This window comes from Malaclemys terrapin, chromosome 4 (assembly GCF_027887155.1).
Source record: "Malaclemys terrapin pileata isolate rMalTer1 chromosome 4, rMalTer1.hap1, whole genome shotgun sequence".
NCBI lineage: Eukaryota > Metazoa > Chordata > Testudines > Emydidae > Malaclemys > Malaclemys terrapin.
The window spans coordinates 33,020,874-33,047,147 of NC_071508.1; the positions used below are offsets into that span (position 1 = coordinate 33,020,874).

At 48.5% G+C, this 26,274-nt stretch overlaps 2 protein-coding genes across 4 annotated transcripts in view; both read left to right on the forward strand.

Annotated features, from left to right (window-relative positions):
• Window positions 1-10,172, forward strand: part of LOC128835354 (membrane-spanning 4-domains subfamily A member 4A-like) — a 42,957-nt gene extending 32,785 nt beyond the window's left edge. For both annotated transcript variants that reach the window (XM_054024763.1, XM_054024764.1), the window contains 3 exons: window positions 6,175-6,324; window positions 7,817-7,939; window positions 8,394-10,172. In XM_054024763.1, coding sequence (XP_053880738.1) covers window positions 6,175-6,324; window positions 7,817-7,939; window positions 8,394-8,441 — 321 coding nt within the window. In that variant the 3' untranslated portion in view covers window positions 8,442-10,172. The remainder of the gene's footprint in view (window positions 1-6,174; window positions 6,325-7,816; window positions 7,940-8,393) is intronic.
• Window positions 10,173-14,420: 4,248 nt separating this feature from the next.
• LOC128836988 (membrane-spanning 4-domains subfamily A member 4D-like) lies at window positions 14,421-26,077 on the forward strand. 2 transcript variants are annotated; one of them, XM_054027751.1, is made up of 8 exons: window positions 14,421-14,548; window positions 22,455-22,578; window positions 22,884-22,994; window positions 23,281-23,337; window positions 24,002-24,157; window positions 24,554-24,676; window positions 25,053-25,135; window positions 25,899-26,077. In XM_054027751.1, the coding sequence occupies exons 1-8, from the start codon at window positions 14,508-14,510 to the stop codon at window positions 25,954-25,956; spliced, it is 753 nt and encodes a 250-aa protein (XP_053883726.1). In that variant the 5' UTR covers window positions 14,421-14,507; the 3' UTR covers window positions 25,957-26,077. The 2 variants fall into 2 exon arrangements, with proteins under 2 accessions (XP_053883726.1, XP_053883727.1); XM_054027752.1 differs by lacking the exon at window positions 24,554-24,676.
• Window positions 26,078-26,274: the final 197 nt, after the last annotated feature.

Sequence of the window (26,274 nt, forward strand, 5' to 3'; positions counted from 1 at the left end):
TTTTAGAATCCTTGTGGGCCCCCGCCTTCTGCACTCAGAGTGCCAGAGCGGGGAATCCACCTTGACATGGGGCCAGAGGTGGGATCATTTTGACCCAGAAGCACAGACCTCAGGATTTTAAAAGGACACATTTTTCCTTTTGGCTGCTTGAAAGCCAGGGAGGTTGGTTTTCTTTTTCTTTGCTGCCTGAGGGGGAACAGGCATGCAAAGGGTTCAGCCTGCAAAGCCAGCTAGTCCAACAAGCAGTTTATTTTTTTTTCTAGCTTTGTGGCAACGAAATAGTTAGGCTAGAGTAGGGCAGCCTGTGCATGAGGTTGAGGGCAGGCACCGAAACCTTAGAAAAACTAGTCTTCCCAAAGCGGCACGCCACGGAGGAGACAGACCCAGATCAAGCCCAGACATCCAGCTCCATGATGGAAATGCAAGGAGGGAATGGGGGACGGGGAACTTCCCAGGAGTGAAGGGTCAGCCCTCCCCCAACCGAGATCCAGGTGCCAAGATGGAGGGATGCCCTTAATGCAGACTGAGTTCAGATTGTGGAAGACAGGAATTTTGTCCTATAGATGAAGCACTTGGAAGCGGAGCAAAAATGAGAAGCAAAGCGCTTGGAGTTGGAAGTGGAGGAGAAAAGACAGGTGAAATGCTTGGAAATGAAGTGCTTGGAGGCAGAGTTAGAGCGGAAGCTCTTAGAGCTGGAAAGGGCTAAGCTGGGTCCACCAGGTAACCCTAACAGTCCTTCTCCAGGTTCTGCTCCCCATTCCAAGAAATTCCCCACATACTAGGTAGGCAATGATACAGAGGCCTTAGAAAATTTTGAAAGGGCCTGCCTTGGGTACAACATCCCTACAGATCACTATATGGTGGCGCTGAGGCCACAACACGGTGGTCCCTTAGCAGAGGTGGCAGCTGAAATGCCTAAAGAACACATGAATGAGTACGCACTTTTTAAACAAAAGGCCAGAATTAGGATGGGGCTAACACCTGAGCATGCCCGTCGGCAGTTCAGAGCCCTAAGGTGGAAACCAAATGTGGCATTTTCCCAATGCCTACCACATTTTAAAAAATTGGGATGCCTGCATATCAGGAGCAAATGTTAAATCTTTGGAAGATCTGTGTCTCCTAATACAAATGGAGCAGTTCTGAGAGGGTGTTCCTGAGGAAATAGAAAGGTACATCCTAGATGGGAAGCTCAAAACTGTAATCGAGGCGGGGGAGATCAGAGCCAAATGGATGGAAGTGGCAGAGAAGAAGAAAGCTAGTAGCAGTTGGTGGGGATACCAGAAGGGGCAGCCCGAGACAATACCCCACCATCGGGGTCAGCCCAAAGTCCCACCTTGCAAGGAGGAGCCCTCCACACATCCAGGGAGACCCCAGATGCCCTCTCGTCCCACCACCCCACTCTCCAACCACCCACCTCACCCCAGCCCAGTCAGCTGGGCGATGCTTTAAATGTAATGAGCTGGGGCATGAGAAGGCCAACTGTCCCAAGAGCACCAGTTGACTGCAACTCATTACCCCGGGATCCCACCGAGAGCCATCAGGCCCAGATGCCTTGCAAATACCCCCAGAGTGAAAAGAAACTGTGAGTGTGGGCGGGAGGAAGAGTATTGCATGGAGACACACTGGAGCACAGGTGTCAGCTATCCACCAATCCCTGGTGGACCCCAAATTCATCGACCCAGAAGCCCAGGTGATGGTGCAACCCTTTAAGGGCAACTCTTTTTAACTTGCCTTCAGCCAGGTTGCCTGTCCAGTACAAGGGGTGGTCAGGAATATGGACTTTTGCAGTCTATGACGATTATCCCATTCCCATGCTGCTGGGAGAAGACTTCGACAACTATGTGAGGCTAACAAAAAGGGTGGGGATGGTCACCCACAGCCAGGCTAAACAGGCCTCCACACCGAACTCCATTCCTGAGCCTCCTACAGGGACCCAGCCAGAGGTGGTGAAACCAGTCCAGAGCCTGACAGCAGTTGTAGATCCAGTTCCTGGGACCCAGCCAGAACCAGCCCAAGGATCAGAACTGGCAGAACAGTCAGCACCAGAGCCCATGCTTGCAACCCCACCAGAGTCAGGGAAGCCAGCACCAAAGGGTGCCAGAAAGCCTGCACCTGTAGCAGCAGCTACACCGGTGCAAGAAGCTCAACCGGAGCCTGAAATACAACCCAGTGCACCAGTGGAGAGTGGTTCACACTCAACGGAGACACCCTCATCACCTGCATCACTTCCAGTGGGACCAAGCCCAAGTCCACAACCCAGCAAGAAACTAATGTCTCCAGCATCAAGGGAGCAGTTCCAGGCAGAGCAGGAAGCAGATGAGAGACTCAAGGGAGCTTGGATGGCAGCACGGAGTGACCCACTGCCTCTCAGATCTTCCAATAGGTCCAGGTTTGTTATAGAAGAAGGACTCTTATACAAGAAAACCCTTTCTGGTCGGCACAAGGAGGACTGGCATCCTCAGAGACAGTTGGTAGTTCCAACTAAGTATAGGAAAAAGCTCTTGAGCTTAGCCCATGATTGCCCTAGTGGCCATGCTGGGGTGAAGAGGACCAAAAACCATCTGGGGAAGTCATTTCACTGGGAGGGAATGGACAAAGACATTTCTACCTATGTGCGGTCTTGTGAGATGTTTCAGAGGGTGGGAAAGCCCCAAGACCAGGTCAAGGCCCCTCTCCAGCCACTCCCCCCATAATTGAGGTTCCCTTTCAGCATGTAGCTGTGGATATTCTGGGTCCTTTCCCTAAGAAGACACCCAGAGGAAAGCAGTACATACTGACTTACATGGATTTTGCCACCCGATGGCTGGAAGCAGTAGCTCTAAGCAACACCAGTACTAAAAGCATGAGCCAGGCATTGGCAGACATTTTTTCCAGGGTAGGTTGGCCCTCAGACATCCTTACGGATTCGGGAACTAATTTTCTGGCAGGGACCATGAAAGGTCTTTGGGAAGGTCATGGGGTGAACCACTTGGTGGCCACCCTTACCACCATCAAACAAATGGCCTAGTGGAGAAGTTTAATGGGACTTTGGGGGCCATGATATGTAAATTCATGAATGAGCACTCCAATAATTGGGACCTAGTGTTGCAGCAGTTGCTCTTTGCCTACAGGGCTGTACCACATCCCAGTTTGGGGGTTTTACCCTTTTTCAACTTGTTTATGGCCACAAAGTTAAGGTCCATTACAGTTGGTGAAGCAGCAATGGGAGGGGGATACATCTGCTCCAGGAACTAACATTTTGAACTTTGTAACCAACCTGAAAAACACCCTCAAGGACTCTCTAGCCCTTGTTCAAGAAAAGCTACAGGATGCTCAACAAGAGCAAAAGGCCTGGTATGACAAACATGCCAGAGAGCGTTCCTTCAGAGTAGGTGACCAAGTCATGGTCCTAAAAGCGCTCCAGGCCAATAAGATGGAAGCATCGTGTGAGAGGCCATTTATGGTCCAAAAGCACCTGAGAGCTGTTAATTACCTCATAGCGTTCCCAGGCCCTATCCTAAAACCTAAAGTATACCATGTTCATTCTCTAAAGCCCTCGTATTCCCGAGAAATCAAGGTTCTCCAGTTTACAACAGAGGAGAGAGTTGACGCTGAGTGGCCTGAAGGAGTCTACTATAAAGGAAAAAGCAATGGTGGCGTAAAAGAGGCCTTTCCATCACCCTTGGACATAAGCAGCGATAGCAAATCCAGGAGCTGCACACCAGCTTTGCGCCAATGTTTTCAGCCACCCCAGGATGGACAGAACGGGCGTACCACTCTATTGACACAGGTGATGCTCACACAATTGAAGCCCAACTCTACCCGATGGCTCCTCAAGCCAAAACTGCGATAGAAAGGGAGATCAAGGACATGTTACAGATGGGTGTAATCCGCCCCTCTGAGAGTGCATGGGCCTCTCCAGTGGTTCTTAGGCCCAAACCAGGTGAGGAAATCTGCTTTTGCTTGGACTACTGTAAGCTAAATGATGTAACTCACCCAGAAAACTATCCCATGCCATGCACAGATGAGCTATTGGAGGAACTGGGACATGCCGAGTTTGTCTCCACCTTAGATTTAACTAAGGGGTACTGGCAAGTGCCACTAGATGACCCAGTCAAGGAAAGGTCAGCCTTCATCACCCATGTAGGGCTGTATGAATTTAATGTGCTCCCTTTCGGACTGCGAAATGCACCCGCAACCTTCCAGAGATTGGTAGATAACCTTCTGGCTGGATTTGGGGAATTTGCAGTCGCCTACCTTTATGATGTGGCCATATTCTCAGATTTATCCAGAACACCGGGAATACCTCCAAGCTGTCTTCCAGCGCATAAGGGAGGCAGGATTAACCGTTAAGGCCAAGAAGTGTCAAATAGGCCTAAACAGGATAATGTACCTTGGACAACGGGTGGGTCAAGAAACTATCAACCCCCTACAGGCTAAAGTAAATGCTATCCAAAATTGGCCAGTTCCTAAGTCAAAGAAGCAGGTCCAATCCTTCTTGGGCTTGGCTGGGTATTACAGATGATGTACACCACACTACAGCCAAATTGCCACCCCACTGACCGACGTAACCAGGAAAAAACAACCAAATGTAGTTCAGTGGACTGAGAAGTGTCAGAGAGCCTTTAACCAGCTTAAGGCAGCCCTTACATCTGACCCTGTACTGGGGGCCCCGAACTTTGACTAACTTTTCGTCGTAACCACAGATGCGTCTGAGTGTGGGGTAGGAGCAGTTTTAATGCAGGAAGGACAAGATCAACAATTCCATCCTGTCGTGTTTCTCAGCAAAAAACTTTCTAAAAGGGAAAGCCACTGTTCAGTCTCCGAAAAAGAATGTTACGCCATTGTGTATGCTCTGGAGAAGCAACGCCCATACATTTGGGGACAGCGGTTCTATCTGCAGACTGACCATGCTGCACTGAAGTGGCTTCACACAGTCAAAAAGAATAACAACAAACTTCTTCAGTGGAGTTTAGCTCTTCAGGACTTTGATTTTAAAATACAACACATTTCATGAGCCCTAACAAAGTGGCTGATGCACTCTCCTGGGAAGGTTTCCCAGAATCAGCGGGGTAAAAATGTCCCTGTATTCTACATCATTGTAGTCCTTGAAATGTGAAAAATACTGTTTAGTTCATGTAATTAGCAAAATTAAAGATGCATGTATCTTATTAACTTGGTTTCCTAAACCTCCAGGAAGAAATCCCAGCCGGTGTGGACCCAACGTGAACCAGGCTGGCCAGCACTGTCTATGATTTGGGGGGCGTGTGATAAATGAGACGGGGGGTACCTTCCTTTTGTGGACACCCAGCCAGCCAGTTAGCTATAGAATCCCTCTTGGTAGCTGTTCTCTACTTACTTTACCTGTAAAGGGTTAAAAAGTCTGACTGCATGCATAGGTAAAGGGAAGTGAGTGGGCACCTGACCAAAAGAGCCAATGGGATGGCTAGAATTTTTTAAAATTGGGGGTGGACTTTCTTTGTGTCTTTTGTGGTTCTCCGGAGAAGAGGGAAACAGGGCAGCAGTTATGCTGTGAGAAGCTGAAGGCCAGGTATGAAAATCATACCTAGAATTGCTTATTTGGAACCCAGATATGTAAGAGGATCAGAAAATGTCTAGAAAGACATGATTAGATTTATTTTGTTTATTTCTTATGGCTTGTGGATTCCTCTGTGCTAACCCCAGATGCTTTTGTTGCTTGTAACCTTTAAGCTGACCCCCCAAAAAAACTATTTGGGGTGCTTAATTTTTGAAATTGCTCTTTTTAAAAATCTAGCAATAGTCTGAGTTTTCAGATGTATTTTATTTCTTTTTGTTTTTAATGAAATTTACCATTTTTAAGAACAGGATTTGGATTTTTGTGCATGTTTTTAGTTAGCTGGTGGCAACAGCTGATTTCTTTGTTTTCCTTTCTCAGCTTCCTTGGAGGGGAGGTGAAAAGGCTTGAGGGTACCCCACAGGAAGGAATTCCCAAGTGCTCCTTCCTGGGTTCCCAGGGGTTTTGCACTTGGGTGGTGGCAGCATCTACCTATCCAAGGTCAGAGAGAAGCTGTAACGTTGGAGGTTTAATACCAGCCTGGAGTGGCCAGTATTAATTTTTAGAATCCTTGAGGGCCCCCACCTTCTGCACTTGAAGTGCCAGAGTGGGGAATCAGCCTTGACAGCAGCATTGCTCATAGTTCTGCTGTCTTCCAGGTGAAGGCCTGTCTGGTGATCCAGATCATTGCTGCAGCTGTTGTCATGGTGATCAACTTCCTCTACCTGAGGGACCTGCTCTCCTATCTCAGTTTTGCCTGTGATCTCCAAGACCAGCTCCAGAATTGCCGTGTGCATGATCAGATCATGGTAGGTCCTCTGCAATCCCGTGTCCATCCCTGCCTTGTTTTGGGAGGCCATTGACTGTTTTCTGGGGGAGGTATATGATCCTGGGGGATTCAGCCTCCATCTTTTATGCCTGGACTTCCACTCCACCCCCTCAGTTGCTATAGATCTGAAGGCCAGAGTGGACTATTGTGATAATCTAGTCTGACCTCCCGCATAGCATAGGCCAGAGAATGTCATGTCTTAGGTTTTTCTCTCACCCCATTACTGTAGTATCTGAATACCTTACATGCTTTAATGTATGGATCCTGGGAGGCAGGGCTGTGCTATTATCTCCATCTTAGAGATGGGAAAGGCTAACTCTCATCACGCCTAAATACTCATGAGGATCTGGGCCTAAGTGACTTGCTATAGATCACACAGGACATGGATAGCAGAACCAGGGATGGTTGGACCACTCTTCCTCTCCCAATAATTGGACTTTACCCAATAATTCCTGCCCAGCTGAACCTAATACCTTGTGGGTTGAATTGCAGCATCTATCTTAGAAAGAGATCCAGTCTCAATTTAAGGACTCCAAGTAGTGGAGATTTCAGTCCAAGGGAAGCCATCCCAACAGTCCAGTGTCCCAAGATAGGCAGCCCCCACCACTAAAGCCACTGGATAGCTGCGGAGACTTGTGGGGGGGTTGTTTTCAAAATCCTGCTCAATTCTCCTTTTCCTCCCACCCCAGTTTGTGTTGGAAAATCTGTGGGATAGTCCCTCAATGCCCCGACATGAATAGGATGGTTGGCTTTTGGATTGGAGGTTACTAGAAATCGTTGACTTTTATTTGTCTGATCATTTGGTGTTTTCAAAGAATTCTACTGACTTTATGCAATGTGCCTCTGAAGCTGCATGTCTAAGTTAGTGCAACCTGAGCCTCAGGGGAGCTGGATTGAAGAAACCTTGTGGTTAAGGCATTGATCTGGAAGCCAGGAGTTCTGGGTTGAGTTTCTCAGTCTGCCACAAATTTTCTGTATGACCTTGGACAAGTCACTTCATCTCTTGGTGCCTCAGTTCCCCATCTATAAAACGGGGATAACAGTCCTTCCGGTCTCCCAGCTTTTTTTGCCTGTCTTGACTATTTAGATTGTAAGATCTTTGGGACACAGATCATCTCTTACAATCTACTCTTAGCACAATGGTATCCCAAGCTTATAGGTCCTACTGTAATATTAAATCATAATCATAGTCTGGTAAAGTGTCCAGCACATATTAGGTGCTGCATAACTAATAAATGAATGATGACTATTAAATATTCACACAGTGTAGAATTCCTATGGTGTACATTTCCTATAGTCCCCGGCATCACTTACAAGGGGGCTGGATGAAGCTCTTAAGAAGATATTGCAGTAGTATAAGGGACCATCCCCCACAGACTGACTGTGGGGATGGATGTAGTTGTGTAGCTATAGTTTCTATGCTGGTTTCCAGGGAATTTTCTGTAACTCTCTGTCCCTGGTCTGTTCTCTAGGTCTACTGCACAGGCATGCGGGGCATTGCACTGTTCACAGCAACTCTGGGGTTGTGCCTCACTGTTTCTCTGGCAGCATTTGGATGCAAAGTTGTCTGTTACCAGAACTCTGAAGATGATGTGGTAATTAAACAGCAGCTGAATAGGGGAGAAGGGAAAGAGAGATAGAATAGGAAAATGGGGATCTTTATTTTAACAAAATAGCTATAACTGAAGACACACACAGCTCCAGTTCCAGCTTTGTCTCTCTTGTTGACTGCAGGCTACACTTTGCTTGGAACTTTATACAGAACAGACACTTAGTGGCTGAGTAATATGCTACACATAAATTATATCATTACACAGACAGTGGGCAAAAATGGAGGGATGCCTGGGGTAAAGTTCCTAGGTACAGTGCCTTTTTATAGCAGGGCAATCAGGATAGCCTCTGTTTGTCAGAGGATGGAGATGGATGGCAGGAGAGAGATCACTTGATAGGTGGGTGCTGGGAGGAAGCAGGATGGCAGCCTGGGGGTTGGGTTTCATCACTGCTGTATGTGTGGATTACTCAGCACGCTGTGTTTCATTTCTTTTCCAGCCCATTGTTGCCCTTAGCTCTCATGAGGAAAAAGCAGATCCTGAGTGAGAGGGGGCCCCCTTCGTGCCACCAGCCTGAGTGACATCACCAGACAGCTCCCCCAATGGAGATGCCAGTGGTTCCCCCTTCCCCGAGCAAGTGCTGCTTCACTTCTGAGCAATAACCCATGGCAAGGGGTGGGGCCAAGTACCCAAGCAGTGCAGGATTCTGTGCCAAGGGGCACAGCCAGGCAGACCTTCTCCCTACTAGAGATTGGCAGATTCCCCACCAACCCTGGCCCCAGTGACTATTCCCACTGGCTTCTCCACCCAGCTGGCACATGGCCTGGATTCTCCCCTGGTCAATAAATGGCCTCTATTTCCCCACCTGGGTATAATTAAAAACTGTACCCAACTAGGCAAAAATACAGGCCACTGACCAAACGGATCAGAACACTTCCATGCCCCTGGGTCCCCTGAGCCACTCAACATCAAAGGAATGAGAAAGGATGGGGTTATCCACCAGAACAAAGCCACTGGGCCATTTGCAGCCCTAGCCTAGGGAGATGCCCCTACACTGACTTCAAAGGGAGTCTGAACCCATTTACACCCGGACTGAATTTGACCTGTTTTGTCACCACATCACATGATAGTGCATTTTCCCCCATATGGGACCTGTTCGTATAGGGCAGCACCATCAAAAGTGGGTATATGCAGGTATAATAGGAGTGGTAGTACTTGGTGAGTGTGTCTTCAGAGACAGACACAGGCATCAACTTGACCTGGGTTATTGCTGATCTAAATTGTCTCTTGCTTTCATTTTTTAAAACAAATTAAATATTTCATTAAATCCCAGAATTCCTTCTATTTCTGGTGTATCAGGAAAAAGATCTTTCATGGATGCAGTGTCTCCCATCCCGATGGATGCCACAGTCCTGACTTCAGAATGGTTCTATACACTAGAGCTGAGCAAACATTGGAATTTCCATCTTGTAGGACGTTCTGACAGTTTGATGCTTGTTTCCATCTAAATCAGGACAAAATATTAATTCTTCACTGAACATGAAGTTCTGAAAAATTTTAATTCAGAAATGTCTAAACACTTCCTTTTGCCATTTGCTATTGAACTGTTTTGAGATACTTCAGTGTTTACAGCATCTGCCTTAGATGCTGTAGTGCCTCATGGGAATTATAGTTTGGATGCCGGATGCCCTAATTCTTCTTTAGGAGCTTTGGTCCCTTGCTGGACTACACTTCCCATGATGCATCATGTAGCTTGGTTAGAGTGGAGGCTGAGTTGCATCATGGGAGATGTAGTCTGTCCAAGGTACCTGGCCCATGGAGGAGAATTGGAGAATGAGGCACTGTAGTGCCATAGGCAGACCTAATTTAATGTCAAACTATCACAAAACAAAACTTTGCTTCAGTTCAACGACCTGAAATGTGTTGATTAGGGTTGAAATGGTCCCAAATTAAATGTTTAATTTTGATTTTTCTGATAGAACTGAAAAAATTCAGCAGAAATCAAAAATTTTCCACAGATAATTTAGATTTTGTAGAAACTGTTTTCTGTCAAAACCCCCTTGAAAATTCCTAACCAGCTGTAATATATACCTTTCATTTGGAAAGCCAATGGTGAAGGATAGAATCCTGTCATTGTGGTTACCCCTGTCACAGAACCCATAAATTTTGCCATTGATATGGACCCTGTGGCTGTGCATTAGCAGGTTGTTAGTTCACTTTGATTTAGTCCTGTTTCTAAGAGGACTAGATCAAAGCAAACTAACCAACTGTTAATGCCTGGAAGCTGACCTTATTTTTTTGTTGCATGAGCACAGTATTAAATGCTTTTTTTGAAACTGAGACTGGGCTGTGACTGATACTATCTTGTCATGGTAACATTATGCATCAGTACCAATGGCATATTACAGATGCTGAGTTTTGCATTCAGTCAGGAAGTGCCCAGAGTTTTAGACTGCAAGCTCCCCAGGCATGCATTGTCTCTTTATCTGTACCTGTCTGCCACCTAGCACTACAGAGCTGACTCTGAGTAAGGTATGTGGCTGCTACCCTGATATACTTCTTTAATGAGAAGAGAATTCAGAATCTCTCATCTTTCTTCACGTGCATGAAGCTGCAGTCAGCAAGACAGGAAATGACACGGACAGACAGCAGTATTCTGCAACTGGCGTGCAGCCACCACAGTTATTGTGGACACTATGACAATCAGGATCCATCTCTTAGGCTCTTTGCAAAAGAAATGGGCATGAGCAATGTTGGCCTAGATTTTACCCTGCCCCTTATGGTCAAAGGATGAAAACATCAGTTAGCATTGCTTTCCCTGGATCATTCTGAGGCTATATGCTACCCTGCTTAGTACCCAGTGTACGTTAGGGCAGCTCTGAGGTTCCTGAACTTATGCTTTGCTTCCATGGTCCGAGGCAGCTGAGAATATCCATCAGGTGGTGCACTCTGGCCACATGCCTGCCTCTCCCTTGATCTTCCCCTCTCGCAGGGGCTGGGAGCCTATCTGGTGTAGCTCCTCCATACAGTTCTGTGCTTTGGGGAGGCAGGCTCGCACCAAGACAAGGAGAGCTGGATATAAAGCATGCTCTGTTTGGGGAAGGGGAGGTCTGGCTACAGAACCAACTCCCACAGGGGATCACTGCAAAACCTTCCTCCTCAGAAAAGCTTTTCCAGCTGGGAAGGGATCATTTATTTACCCATCCTGGCTTTGAAAGGGTTAATTGGCATGAGGCCAATTAACTCATCTGGCTGCCCCTGCAGGCCTAATTAAAGATGATGCCCAGCTGGAGAAGAAGCTGCAAAGTGGTGACTATAGTGTGACCAGTTGTCCTGATTTTATAGGGACAGTCCCGATTTTTGGATTTTTTTCTTATATAGGCTCCTATTACCCTCCACCCCGTCCCAATTTTTCACACTTGCTGTCTGGTCACCCCTAGGTGACTATAAAGAAAGGAAGCACGGATTAGGTGGAGGCTGCTGGGGCAGAGGGAAAGAATGGTACAGAGAAAGAATCCCTCTCTGGGGATGGATAACTAGGGAGATCAGGAGGGTCAAGGGGGAAGCCCAGGGGGAGAGTGAGACAGAACTGGGATCCTTTTCTGAGTTAGAGAAGTCTGGTAGGAGGCTAGCAGAAGCAGACTGTGGTCGTGAGCCCTGATAATAGGGCAGACTTTGAACTTCCAGGGAGAGAACCTTGGGGTGTTTCAACAGAGGAAGGGACATGAGGTCAAGTCTAGGGAGCGCAGAAGCAGGTTTACATTTGTATTTCAGTTTGGGATTTTGGTGGGGGAGGGTCCTGAGAGAAGGGTGAACTTCAAGAGGGGGAGGAGAAGGCCTGGAAAAGAGGCTGCTGTAGGAAGAACTCCAGGCAGGTAGCAGCAAGGAGGCTGATGGAGCAGACCTTGGGCGGGTGGGCGTGGGGGTTATAGGATAAAGATTGTGTGATATCCCCTGACATTAGAGGGTAAGGACTTTTGAGAGCTCTGACATAAGGACCATGGGGCCCACAGCAAACACAAGGAGTGGGAATATTATTTGTTAAACTTTCTGTTACCTAAAAAGCGGTGGAACTAAAATGTGGCCTGATTGAGTTTTGAGAAGATATGGACCACAGTGGAACTGGAGCAACCATGGACATGGGGTGCTAGAAACAAAAGAGCTGCTACACCATTTCCACCCATGAGGGGGTGCACCTGCTGTGAGTCAAGTCTTCTACACCGCCATAAAAATGATGCTTGTCCAACAATCAAAACTCCCCTACCCAAAGCAGAGTTTGGACCCTCTCAAGGGAGAGGTGCCAAACTCTGTTTCTCTATTGCAATTGATTTTACATGGAAAGTAACCAGATACCAGGGTGATGAGTGGTAGCATAAAACTTTAAGATAGCTCTATTGTAGAGGATAATGGAATCCTCCTGGGGAATTAGTAGCACTGAATAACATCATGGCTAGAAAATGTGATGTTTTTTTGCAGGGGGGCTAGAACTGGCAAAAAAAAGGGAGTGTGGTAGTGGTACAATGCAGATCTCATAGCCCAGGGAGCGGCCTGTGACAGCTAGGCACAAAGTGTTGTCAGTCGAGGGGATCTGGCTACGGAACTATCAGCCAGAAGAGATCAAGCTAAGCCAGAGTCTGACTCTTTGGGAAATGTTGCAAAACATTCCTCTTTGGGGAAGCCGTTCCACCATGAGTGATGGTCTCAACACAAACCCTCCCTTCTCTTTCCAGCCCCTCTCCCACTAAACAGTAAAACCCTGTCCCAAGCAGAGTTTTTGACCCTAAAAATAGAAAAGTGCCAGTAACGCCAGGAAATCTGCTAGGGGTTTTATTATTTATTTCATGTGGACAGTACTCAGATGCCACAATGATGGGTGGCAGAATAAACTCCTAAAATAGATTAAATAGATTTATTCAAGGGGATAATAGAATAATATATACATAACAAACAGCTGTATCTATGCCATACAAAGAGTCCTAGACCACTGTGATAGCAGAGGTAACTCAACCAATCACCACTCTTATTCTACAGATAATTTGCATACAACAATTTCATTGGTTGCACAGATGGTGGCTTACTTGGCCCAGCTGCACAGTTCTTCAAAAACATCCATACAACAACATAACTAGCATACGCAATAACCCGAAACACGTATAGCCTCTCACTGTAGCACACCCCCATTGTTCATCACCCGCACAAATCAGCACAAATTTTCTAGCACAACACAACCCGCATACAAATCAACACAACCAGCACACACAATAAACTTGAGTGGCACAGCTGTGGGGCATCACAGGACGGAGGGGGTGGGGGGCAATAAATGGCATTGATGAAAGAATATATCACCCCAGGAGGTGTTGATAGGGAGGGGTTGGTTAGAATCACACAATTAGCCCACAAAGGGAGCGTAGCAGGTATGAGCTACACTTCTTGTAGCCAAGACAAGCAAGAGGGGAGGGAAGGAAAGGAGCATTTTGCAGCACTAGGGAGAAATGTTTACATCTATTATGAAATGAACTGAGAACAGGAATAAGCCGTGAGCCAGGGACCAGACTGACTGAACCCTCAGAGTTGCAAGGTTTCAGAGGTTCTCAATGAACCCTATCACAAGAAGAGAGTTACCAGTGAAAGCCAAATGCTGTGTGTTATGGAACCTGGGGATGGCCCACTCTAGCCATGTGATGGCCACGTACCGATCCTAGTGATGATGCAGAACCCAATAGGCTCTGTGTAGCTCAGTTCAGCCAGTGGGCCTCACACGGCAGGAGTGAGATTAAAGCCTAACCCATCAGTGGGAGCATGTAGCAGGCACATGTGCTTTTGGGGAGTGGGGGTTACATCCCTACAAAACCTGTGGCTTGAAAGGGCTTTCCAATAGAGCCCTGGGGGGGATTCATTTTGGATTGAACCACAACAAAAATAATTTCAACATTTTTGGCAAACCACAAAGTCAGGAAAAATATCATTTAGAGTTGAATGGAAGGTTTCATATAACCAATATTGTTTCATCTTTGAGCTATTATTTTTTAAGGGTTTTCTAATTTTTTAAAAAGGAGATCAGTTAAGTTATCAGAAAAGGTGTGTTGAATCAAAAAGTATGGTTTTGAAAATGTTGAGTTGAAACTTTTCAATTTTTGTTCAGAAAGTTTTAGGGTTTTTTTCCCTCTCTGATTTGGAGAATTCAACACAAATTCACAAAATGTTTCAGTCTATCTGAATCTGCATTTTTCACCAGAAAAAGGTTCAAGCCAAACATTTCACCTAACTCTCCATTCCAGGACCGGGAAAGCTGCCCCCGTATTGGGTCTAAGGCTGGAGGAAGTCTCTTGAAGGAGGAATGGGCCAGGTGGGGCCTGTGGATGGGTCACTCTCATGACTCCTGGGGGGACAGATGTTCTAAGTATCTACAGATCGCTGAGCGAGGATGGGGGTGGGGAAGCAGACCAAGCCTGATGTTGAAAGTCCCTTGTTTGCGGTAAGTGTCCGGCAGCCCTGTGGGAGGTTGGGACATTTCCTGGAAGGGGTGTCCTGGCTGTGATGTAACAAGGAGGATCGGATCGGTCTGGAAGGCGAGTGGCAGGAGAAACAGGCGCAGAGCTGGTGAACAGCACTCATGCTGAGAGCCCACCCCTGTGCTGAGATAGAGCAACACAGGTGAGCACTGGGTGGGAGTTGCAGGTCCCAGGCAGGGCTGAGTGGGTGAGGGGACAATGATGAGGACAGTGGATGGGATGAGGGGTTTGGGGCTGGATTACTTGAGGGAGAAGTGGCTGGCCTGAGCGGGGTGTAGGACCCTCTGGGGCAGGACAGGACCCCTGCCCCTCATTCCCCCTGGCCAGAGAAGTCTCCCACCCTGGGAAACCAAAATCTGTGTCCTTATCTGTGTCCTTATCCTCTGCTTCCAACTTGCCTCCTAGCTAGAGACTAGGCCTGTTCCCCCTCCCTTGGGGCTTCCCCCACAGGGACCAGGCTGATCCTCCCAGGGGTGCTTCTCTAGGGAGGGCTGCACAGGCTGGGGACAGAGAGACTGAAAGAGAGAGAATGGATGACTTCAAAGGGGAAAATACAGAGGGATAGAGAGGGTGGAAGCATGGGAGAGAAGAGGTGAGGGATGCAGGCTCTTAATGGGGTCAGGACATGGAACTCCTTTAGCAGGACATGGGAGTGATGCTGTCAGGAAATGGGTTGCACGGAGATGATATAAGATCTCCAATTACTCTCAGGTTTCTGGCTGGGTTGACCCCATCTCATTTTCATCAATTCCGAGATTTAAAGGCCAGAAGGGATTGTTAGATCATCTTGTTTGACCTCCTGTATGGGACAGGCCAGAGAATGTCACTCAGTTACACCTGTGTGGAGCTCAGTAACTTGTGTTTGGCTGAAGCTTCTTCCAGAACAGCCTCCAGGTTGGATTTGAAGCCATCAAGAGATGGAGAATCCACCTTTTCCCTTGGCAGCTTGTTCCAATGGTTAATCACCTGCACTGTTAAAAATGTGTGCCTTGTGTCTACTTCGAGTTTGTCTGGCTTCAGCTTGCAGGCATTGGTTCTTTTTCTCTTTCTCCGTTAGAGTAACAAGCCCATTAGCTCCTCATATTTTATACCCTGTAATGGCTGTTGCTAAGTGGCTACTATAACTTAAGAAAAGACACTGGAGACTTTTAAGTAACAGTTAACACTTCTCTGAACTTGTAGCTGAGAACTGTACAGATTGGTATTGCTGGCTTGTCTGCCTGGCTCCAAGCACAAGCCTGTGCTTCTGTTCATAAGGCTCACTACATAATGATTCCCCCCATACAACACTCAGTTCCTACTCCAAAGTTCCGACTAACATTACATTTGCCCTTTTAAAAAAAAACATTCAAATTAACTTGAATAGAATTCGTTAGTCTCTGTGGGTACATCTACACTGCAATAAAAGACCCAGGGCTGGCCCAGATCAGTTGACTTGGGCTCATGGGGCTTGGGCTACAGGGCTATACGATTGTAGCGTAAACATTCAGGCATGAGCTGGAGCCTGGGCCCTGAAACCCCGTGAGGGGTGGGTCTCAGAGCCCTGGCTCTTGCCTGAGCCCCAACATCTATATTGCAATTTTATAGCCCTTCAGGTTAGATGACCTGGGCTCTGAGACTTGTTGCCGTGGGTTTTTTTATTGCAGTGGAGACATACGTGTATCTAGCAGGTTTTCTTATTGCTCTGCCTTTAGAAGTAGTAACAGGAGTATCAGACTCCCATTTTTTTTCTTCTATATTCAAACTGACCACTTGAGACTCAGTAGACTGGTCTGGTATTGCCTGCATGTCTGAGCTGGATGTTGACACCATTTCTGTTTGTTCCATATTTTCATTCCCCTCCTGCCCAATTCTTTCAGTGCCCATCAAATCATTTGTTTCTTCTGTAGACATCTCCTTTCTCTGTGTTAACAAGATAAGATCTTGGAGCAGTGTATTGGTCAATCACCTTAGCAGGTTTCTGTGCTCTTTTTTTCACAAATACAAACCATTTCTCCTTTTTCCAGTGGTGATAAAGGTTTTGCACCTTTGTCAAAAAATATTTCTGCTTTGCTTGTCTCACTTTTAGGTTAGTTTGTATGTCTCCTTGTATTACCTGGGGTTGCAACAGCTTTGATGAAGTTGGCAATCTAGTCCTTAGACGTCTTCCCACAAGGAGTTGAGCAGATGATTTTCAATCTCCCTTACTCCCTAGGTGTATTAGTCCAACAGGCTAAGATACGGATCTGTGTTATCCACACTAGCTTTTTTTAAAGAACTCTTTATAAATTTGAACTGCTCTCTCCTTCGATTGTGGGAACAATGGACTTGATGTTTTATTAACAAAGTCCCACTGCTTTACAAAAGTTTTGAAGCCTCTGGAGCAAAATTGTGATTCATTGTCACTAATTAAGAATTTTTCATACCTTGTAAATATAGACATGCAGCATCAGTGACAGATGCACTGGTGGTCCTGAAGCAAGCAGACTTCTGAGTATTTTAACTAATCTGCCAGAATAAAATAATCTGCACCTTGAAATGCAAACAGATCTATCAAGCTGTCCTGAAGTGGCTCAAGAGCATGAGCAACCCCTTGGCTCCTAGGGAAGCCTTCCTTTGTGATAGATGGTCCATTGCACCAAAAATCACAACAATATTCAGGTTACTCCTAAGCTCAAAGGACTGGTCACTTACCCCAGGTCAATAGCACTTTGGATCTCACACCAAAGACAACACTTGGAGCCAATCCTATAATAAACTCTCTAAAGATATATTAACTAAGAGAAAGAAATTAGAGTTATTTACAAGGTTAAAGCAGGTAAACACATACACACAAACGAGTTACAGTCCTAGGTTTCTGAAGGTGATGGCAGGCAGCTGCTGTAATATGCAATCTCTATATGTCCTTTAGGGCTAACCCAGGCAAAGCAGCTGGGGATTCCTTGCTCATGCTTAGAAATCTTGCCCTCCCAAAGTCCAAGGAGCAAAGAGATCCATTTTCTTCTTGTTAGGGATTTTTATTCCCTTCCTCCCAGAGTTCAAGCTGATGGGATGAGTTCATGGGCATGTCTCCTCTTCATAGGGACTTTTTTTTTGGTGTGGGTGTGTGGGTGTGGAATTAACAAAGTCTTTGTTCTTTGATGTTTCACTGACTCATTTGGTTTCAATGGGCCTTCTGGTGGGCAGGATGTAACACTGTCTGTACCATTTGACATTAGTTAATGCTTCTTTCCTGTTCAGTGAGTTACACAGTTACAGGGGTTTACAATGCAAACACTTACTATTACTGTATCACATGCAGTACAGATGTTATCAGTGAGATTAACACATGCAGCATCCTACAAGAATTTCATAAAGTCTAAACACTACAGACTTAACATCTATTTTAATGCCACTAGCACGCAGGTGAGCCAGACTGGTTTCCAGCTATGCATTGGTCAATGTTTATTTGAGGCCTACGGATCTTGGCATGAGCTGGCACCTAGTCTGCCAGCCTCACAAGGTCCATATCAAGTTTCTGCCAAGGTCTGTTTGGGACCTCTTGCGGTAGCATGGTTCCTTTCGATTTTATGTTTCTGAAGGTTTGACATGCATTGCAAGCATGTACTGTGTCCTCTATTTGACTACACCTGCCTGGCAAATAGACAGCATCTTGAACTCTCCTTTTACATAGCTCTGCTCCCAGTTGACTCTCACGAATAATAGTCAAGATCTCTTTTCTGAGACTTTTCGGTACTATGATTCTGTCACTTTTAAAGACAAGTCCATTTTGCACACTTAGTTCCTCTCTATATGATCAATAAGCACGAATAACCTCTGGTACTACAGATCTATTGTCTGGCCCTCTTTGCCAAATAGTTTGCAGAACAACATCATTTGCAGTATCTGCTTGGAATTCCTTCAATTTCTGTTTGGCAATAGGCAAATGAAAGCTAATCTGATGTAGTGCAACACCAGCTTCCTCTGAACTTATTCCTTCATCGTGCAACATGTAGACTCTGGATAAAGTGTCAACAATTACTACAGTAATTCTTTCCGTGGTCTGTATCCAACTTCCAGTTGATATTTCTGGAGTATTAGCAACCACCTTTGAATCCTTGATGGAGTACTATTGTAACCCTTCTGCCCCTCTGAGTTGGCAGCAACAAGGGCCGGGTTCAGTATTTAGGGGTTCCGTTTCAATAACGCAATGCAAAACCTGCTCGAGCCCCCACCCAATGACCTGGGACAATTACATACCACCCCCCGGGCGCCTCTAGGAGGCAATACTTCCCCTCTCGCAAGCACAGAGTCTGAGTGTAGCAAAAGCCTTTTAATAAAGGAGGAAAACAATGTGGCATTATGTTGGGGAAACACCACAAACAGGATTCATAACACAAACCATGAGCAAAAGACCCACCTCCAAGTAAGTTTTGGCAGTGTCCTTTTCCCCTCAGGTTCTTAAGTCCAATCACCCCAAAGTCCAACAACGCCAAAGTCTCTGTCCCTGGTCAGTGCCGCCCCAGAGTTCAAAAGTTTATCTGCAGAGTTTTACCCCCCAAGCCTGGGTGGAAATGGGGGGGGGGCACACGGGATGTTAAGGGGCACCTTACGTGGTCAGAGGCCAACTGCCCCACCTCTTCGTGGAGTTCTGCTGCAGCCTTTATCACGAATGGCTCCGCTCTACCAGCCGCGCCACGCCACTCCTCCAGCCATCCCTGCAAACTGCTCCGCTCCGCTCCCCGTTCCGTGGGCCACTCCAACCGTCTCACAAACTGCTCAGCTCTGCCAGCTGCTCCAATCCACCAGTCATCCCACGAACCGCTCCAGCTGCCCCCACAAATGGCTCAGTGCCACTCGCTGTTCCATCGGCTGCTCAAACCATCCCACAAACTGCTCGGCTCTGCCAGTTGCTTAGCAATATATTTTCAGGTTCCCCCACTGCTTAACACAGCACTCAGTGAGCTCAGCTCAGCAATTTTATTTCTTTTAGTGATTTCAGCTCATAGTAGGGGAGCCCCAGTGCTGGTGCGCCATTGGCCCAAAGTGAATTCAGTTCAGTAACTTCTAGCTAGATTCCAAATGGAAGCAAATTTAGCTCTGCTACTCAACAGCAGAAAGGGCAAAGGAATTGGTGGTCCAGGCCCTCAAAAGGCACCCATACTATCACATACACATCCCCACCCTCTCTCAATTCACTGGGTTTTGTAACCCATGCCCCTTGTCTAGCGAGTGCTACTTAGTTACTGGTGAGTCCCTCTGTCATACAACAGTTCCACTGGCCTTGATTCACAGAATCAGGGTAACAACACTTTATTCTTCCTTCCCCAATAACAGAGAAACTGGGGATCCCACACCAGCCAAAGTAACCACTTTCAGTTGTTGTTGTCCCAGGCTAGGCGGGTGGGTGTGCCTATGCAAACAAGATCAGCCCCTGAAGTTCTTTTCCACCCTCACCATAATTCACCACCAGATGTCAGGGTAGAGCTTATCCTGACTCTGCTTACACTATGAAAAGGTTTTCTGAAAATGGCCTCAAGACACTTGTGATTGCAGCCTTTTCATCTGCATGTCATACATCCACAGCACATTCAAGGGTTAAACTCGCTTGCACAGAATCAGACACAATATCACACAAAATGGGGTCTCTAATGAGCAAGTCACACAGTTCTCCACATTTGGAGGATTGTGCTGCCAGTTTTCCATCAGTAGCATGCTAGTCTATATTTTCCCCATCTGTCTGACTTCAAGTGAAAACTGTTCCAGTCTCATATTGGATATTTCTTGGCAGCGGACAGTGGGCCTCAAACTTACTCTTTAAGACCTGTATATCTTTTTATCTGCTGTACAGGGCCGGCTCCAGGCACCAGCATTCCAAGCAGATGCTTGGGGCGGCAATCTGCAGTGGGTGGCAGTCCGTGTGTTTTTGCTGCCCGAAGCAGCGCGCCGAATTGCTGCCGCGGATGGCAGGGGCAGTCCGTGTGCCGTTAGGGTGGCCCGCCCGTTTCCGCGGCGGCAGCAATTCAGCAGCAGCTTCTATGTTCAGCTGCCCGCGGCGGCAATTTGGAGGCTTCTGTCTTCCGGCTGAAGACTGAAGCTGCCACCAAATTGCCGCCATCGCGGAAATGCACGTGCCGCCCTAACAGCACATGGACTGCCCCCGCCGTCCTTGGCGGCAATTCAGCATGCTGCTTGGTCGGCAAAAACAGTAGAGCCGGCCCTGCTGCTGTATCATCAAATAAAGAAGTGTTAAATACTTCTCTCATTTCTTCACCTGCCACATGAAGAATTAATGCTGTTTGCAGCCACTTGTCTTTTTTGTCTCTGCCTCTCTCAGTGCCGTCTTTGCTTCCATTTTCCCCAGTTTTCTGCTGCATTTCCTTCAAATGAAAACTTTCCTGGAAGCTTTAATTGGTCCATTGTTTTCCAGATTCATTCTCGTCTAGTCTCACTTTCAGTTTTGTTCTGACACCGTGTAATAGCTGTTGCCAACTTGCTATTATACCACCAGAAAAGATACCAGAGACTTTTTAAGTACAGTAACTCCTCACTTAACATTGTAGTTATGTTCCTGAAAAATGCAACTTTAAGTGAAATGATGTTAAGCGAATCCAATTTCGCTATAAGAATGAATGTAAATGGGGGGGCTAGGTTCCAGGGAAATTTTTTTTTTTTGCCATACAGTACAGTACTATAGTTGGGAGGTGCCCCTGCCTTACCCCACACAGGCACTGGCGCTGAAGACAATGAGGGAGGCAAGGAGGCTGAAGCTGCTTTAGGCTAGGAGAATCATGTTGCGCAGCAGCAGCTTCCCCTACTCTGCAAGCACCAGAGGCAGGGGGCTCAACCCTCGGCCCGTCCACTCCACCCCTTCCCCCAAGCCCCCACCCTTAATCCGCCTCTTCTCCCCCCCTTTACTCCACACGCCGCGTCCTTGCTCCTCCCCCTTCCTCCCCTGCCTCCTGCCCACAGCAATCAGCTAGATTGCAGAGTTCAGGAGGGAGGGGGAAGGAGCGAGGACATGGCGCGCAGGCACCCCTCCCTCCCCTGCCTCCTGAACACCGCAAGCCAGCTGATTGCCATGGGCAGGAGGGAGGACGCGGCGCACCTCCTGCCCGCGGCAATCAACTGGCTTGTGACATTCAGGGGGCAGGAGGGAGAGGGGAGGAGCGAGAAATCAGCGCGCAGGCTCCCCCCTCCCTCCCCTGCCTCCTGCCTGCGGCAATCAACTGGTTTGCGGCGTTCGGGAGGCAGGAGAGGGAGGGGGAGCCTGTGCGTCGAGTCCTCCCTCCTCCCCCCTCCCTCCTGCCTGTGGCAATCAGCTGGCTTGCGGTGTTCAGGAGGCAGGGGAGGGAGGGGGAGCCTGAACACCATGTCCTCGCTCCTCCCCCCTCCCTCCTGAACGCCGCAAGCCAGCTGATTGCCGTGGGCAGGAGGAGGGGGGTGGAGGGGGAAGGCGCTGATCTGTGGGGTCTGCCGGTGGGCGGGAGGTGCTGTGGGGTGGGGGCGTAGGGGAGCTGATAGGTGGGCTGCTAGCTGTGGACAAAGCAGGCAGCCAAACGACATTATAGCGAAGCACTGCACAATTTTAAATGGAGCCTGTTCTGTAATTGAGCAGGGACGTAAGATCGAAACAACATTAAGCGAGAGGACGTTAAGTGGGGAGTTACTGTAAGAGTAAACACTTTCCTGAGTTTGTGGCTGAGAAATGTACAGATAAGCATTGCTGGCTTGGCTCTAAGTACAAGATGATGAGGCTCATTACATAATGATTTCCCCCATACAACACTATGGGTAACTGGTTATTCCAAAGTCCCTGCTAGCATTACATGCCCTGTGTACATTTTGTGCATGTTAGGCTGCTGAGTTGCTATTAGCAAGTCAGGCTCTTGTACGACATAATGGACTGGCAGCAGAGCCTTTCTTCTAGAGACATGTGTTTGCTATAAGATCCTTTAGTTCACTGCCAGGAATGGCTGTTGTGAGCTTAACTAAGGTATATTCCACACGGCGGCACCTAGCAGCTGAACGGTATAATGCAGTTTAGCATTCCAGTGCACCCCATGACCCAGTCCCTCTTGCACCCACAGGGCTGTCTTTTCCACTCCAGAGCCTGTGAGAAGTTTGTTCTATATCAAGACGCTGGGTTCTGCCATGTCGGAAGCAGGACCCCTGATGCAGCGGTTCCTCCAGGGGCAGCCCAGAGTCTTAGGGGTGAGCAGCATGCGTGGAGGGTGGCCGAAGGCTGGAGAGTCTCTCTCTCTCTCTCTTGCATGCGTGCACACACACACACACACACAAAGCTGTTGCCCCATCTCACAGCTCATCCCCTTGTTGCTCCGGCCTCACCGCCTCTGCCGGCCCTGCACAGCACCTGGGGTCTTTGGGATCCTCTTGTCAGACAGGCCCTGGTGCCTGTTAGCCGGTGACTGGACACGGCGCCTATCTCTGCCCCCTGCTGGCTGTCCTGCCCCTGCCCAGAGCTGCATGCTGATGGCGGGTTTGTTTCCCGTTTGCAGGCCCTCTTGCTGTTGGTGGGGCTGCTGCAGGTGGCCTTTGGTGTCCTCTTGGCCATTTCCCCCTGCGTCTATAGGGATGAGCTGCATGTCCACTTTTACTCAGCAGTGCTGGTGAGTGACTGACCCATTTCCTGAGCCTCCATGCCCAGCTCTGCCGGTGCCTCTCAGTCCCGACCCCCAGCCCCCTGCTATCTCACCACTGGGTTCCCTCCCTACCCCTAGCCCGACTGATGTCCCCCAATCCCAACCCACAGCCTTCTTGCTATCCCACCCTCAGGTCCCCCCCCCAGTTCTGCCAATACCCCTTAACCCTAACCTGCAGCCTCCTGCTATCTCTCCCCACCCCAGCTCTGCTGATGCCCCTGATTACTTTCTCTCATTCTCTCTTCCTCTCCAGTTGCTCTTGGCTGGAATCATCACTCTGGCTGCAGACACAACACACAGCCTGGCCCTGGTGAGTAATCTCTTGATAAAGCCTGGCCCAGGGCTGCATCAGGGCTCAGTCACATCCCTCCTCATTCCTCTCCCCAGACAAGTGACCCTCCTAAGAGGGACTGTACCCTCTGGGCCAGTTGGGGCTGTGAGGCCCGAGGTATCTCTGCCTTGCACTGGGGAATTCCGTCAGAGGGCGAGGTGGGGAGAAGAGGAGGAAGCCATTGGTGAGGGATGGGCCTGGATCAGTGGCTGAGGTGAACCCCATTGGTACTGGTGCTCTGAAGGGCAGCTGTGGTACCCAAGGCCCAGCTGCATGAAGGGGAGCTGGAGCCATAGGCAGATCGAGGGGACAGAACCAGGATGGGGCAGCCCTGGGGAAAAAAGGGGTGATCCTGGTCCAGTCCTAAGGACAGGCAAGGCAGAGCTAGTTGGGAGGGAAGGGCAAGTCAGGACAGGAGGCTGAGCCCATATGTTAGTGTGAGATGGATCCAGAGAGGGGCTCTGCTAGGAGGTGATCTCTTGATGGGGCAGCTCCCCTCTGTACACTGGAAGGACTCTAGGGGAGCAAGATGGAGTTTAGGGCCACAGCCGTTATCTGTTCAGGAGCATTGGCAGTCTCCCATTCGTACTCTTTAGCATCGTGGTGCTTCTAGCAGCGACAACCTTATCCCTTCATCTTCCAGGTGAAAGCCTGCCTGGTCATTTACATCATCTGCACAGTGGTGGTGGGCGTGATCAACTTATTCTACCTTGTGGACTTGGTGTATGATCCCCGTAACCGGTACATCCAGTGTCCTTCCAGCAACAGGTTGCACTGCAGGCGGCTGTACCAGATCTCGGTGGGTGCCTTCTCCATGGAGAGCTATAGAAGAGCAATGTTGGGGCAGCCAGCTGGCTGAGATCGGGGTAGGGGGGAGCAGGGATGGGAGTTGGAGATATATCTCCTGAGGAACTCAGGCCTGGGCTTCATTTCTCTGTCCCCCCGGGAACTGTTTCCTGGGGTAGGTGGGGGATTCATTAATTCCTGGAATTCCTCCTCCTGTTGATGGCTTCCTGGAGCTTGACTCAGTGGAACTGGACAGGACGTAAGAATAGACTGCAGGGAACACTCCTTCCCATTCCCACCAAGGGATGGACAACGGGAACAAACAAGGCTGTCCGATCGTTAGTTCCTCTGATCCGTGCTGAGTCCAGGGGCCTGTCTGTGATTCCCCATCTCCTGCTCTGTTTCCCAGCACTATTGCATGGGCATGCGGGCCATCATCCTGATCTTAACCTCACTGGGGTTCTTCATTTCCATTGCCCTGGCAGCCTTTGGATGCAAAGCGGTGTGTCGTCAGAACTCTGCTGATGATGTGGTAACTACCCCACTGCTACTGGGAGATGTTGGGATGAGTGGGGTTAATACAGAGAGCTGGGGGGAAAGGAATGGAAGGAAACTAAGGATGGACCCTTGGAGGATTAGCAGAGATGGCAAGAGCGTGGGAGACAGGCAGAGGGTGGCTGAGTAGAGAAGAAAGGGGAGCAAAGGGGTAAGACTGAGAGGCAGATGGGAGCAGATGCTCCACGGGGTGTCTATGAAGTGTTTACGTCTGTGCCTAGATAAGGGCAGGGAGATAGTAAAGCAATGAACAGACAGGCCAGGGAGCAGCTGCCCATGCCTGGGGGGTGATCGGCCAGGGCTACTCCCCTGAGCCATCATGCTCACTCCATGACTTTTTGTTTCACTCCCAGCCGGTCGCCGCCCTGACGAATCCGCCCACTTCCCACGAGGCCGCCGTGGAGCCCGAGCCTGTGGTGTCAGAGGGACCTGCGGCGTGAGTGTCCCCTGGTGGAGAGACCGACAGCCCCCCTCAGCAAGCAGCTACCCTGTGTCCCTCAGCGAGAGGTGTTTCTGTTTCACCCTCTCTGCCTTCCCTCCATCATCCCCCCTTGTGGAAAAGCCCCTGCTAACTGCCGTTGTGTGTTGTTGCTGCTCACATGCCCCCTGCTGGACTACCGCACCATTGCGCCATGGTGCAAGCGCCCCCCAAAATCTGTTAATGTCTTGCAAGCCAAGGGCCTGTCCTGCAAAATCCTGGATGGGGAGAGGATGGCATAGCACCATCTGATGGGCCCTGCAACTAGCTAACAGGAAGTGGGCTAGAGAGAGGCGCAGAGCCTGGCACAGGTTATGGATTCCCTCAACCAAGCTCTGAACCCAGCTTCATCCATTATGTGTAATTGTTATGTGAAGGCATCTCCCTGAAACCTGGAACTCTCTGATTCATGGAGCCATAGATTCTAAGGCCAGAAGGCACCGTTAAATCATCTACTCTGACCTTCTGTGTAACACAGGTCAGCACATGTCACTCAGTTACCCCTGCACTGAGCCTGATAACTTGTATTCAGCTGAAGCCTCTTCCACAAAGGCATCAGTCTTGATCTGAAGCTACCAAGAAATGGAGAATCCATCACTTCCCTTGGTAGTCTGTTAATCGTGTGCACCATTAGAAATTTGTGCCTAATTTCTAATTTAATTTGTCTGGCTTCAGCTTACAGCCATCGGTTCTTGTTATGCCTTTCTCTGCTCGATTACAGAGCCCTGGTATTTGATCTTCCACAAGAAGTCTACCGGGGGCATCTCCTCCTGCTTTAATTGGTGGGTCTATCAGCGAAGCTGCAGGCACGGATCATGACATGCGTTATTTCTCCAAAGGAATGGCTTTGCGGCTGATTGAGGTGTGCTGCCATTCCCCGCAGGATAGTTTCTTAACGTGTAGAACACCCCCTTCTTCAAAAAATAAACAAACAATCCAGTTTCACCTTGCTCATGGTTTGGTTGGTTTGTTCGTCTCTGAGATGAGGTTTACAGACCCCACAGGAGTTAGGAAAGGATTAATGGGAGCCCAGTCAGCCCTGCCCTCTGATATCTGAGCAGGTGTCAGGCTTTGAGGAAAGAGCTAAAAAGGGAGAA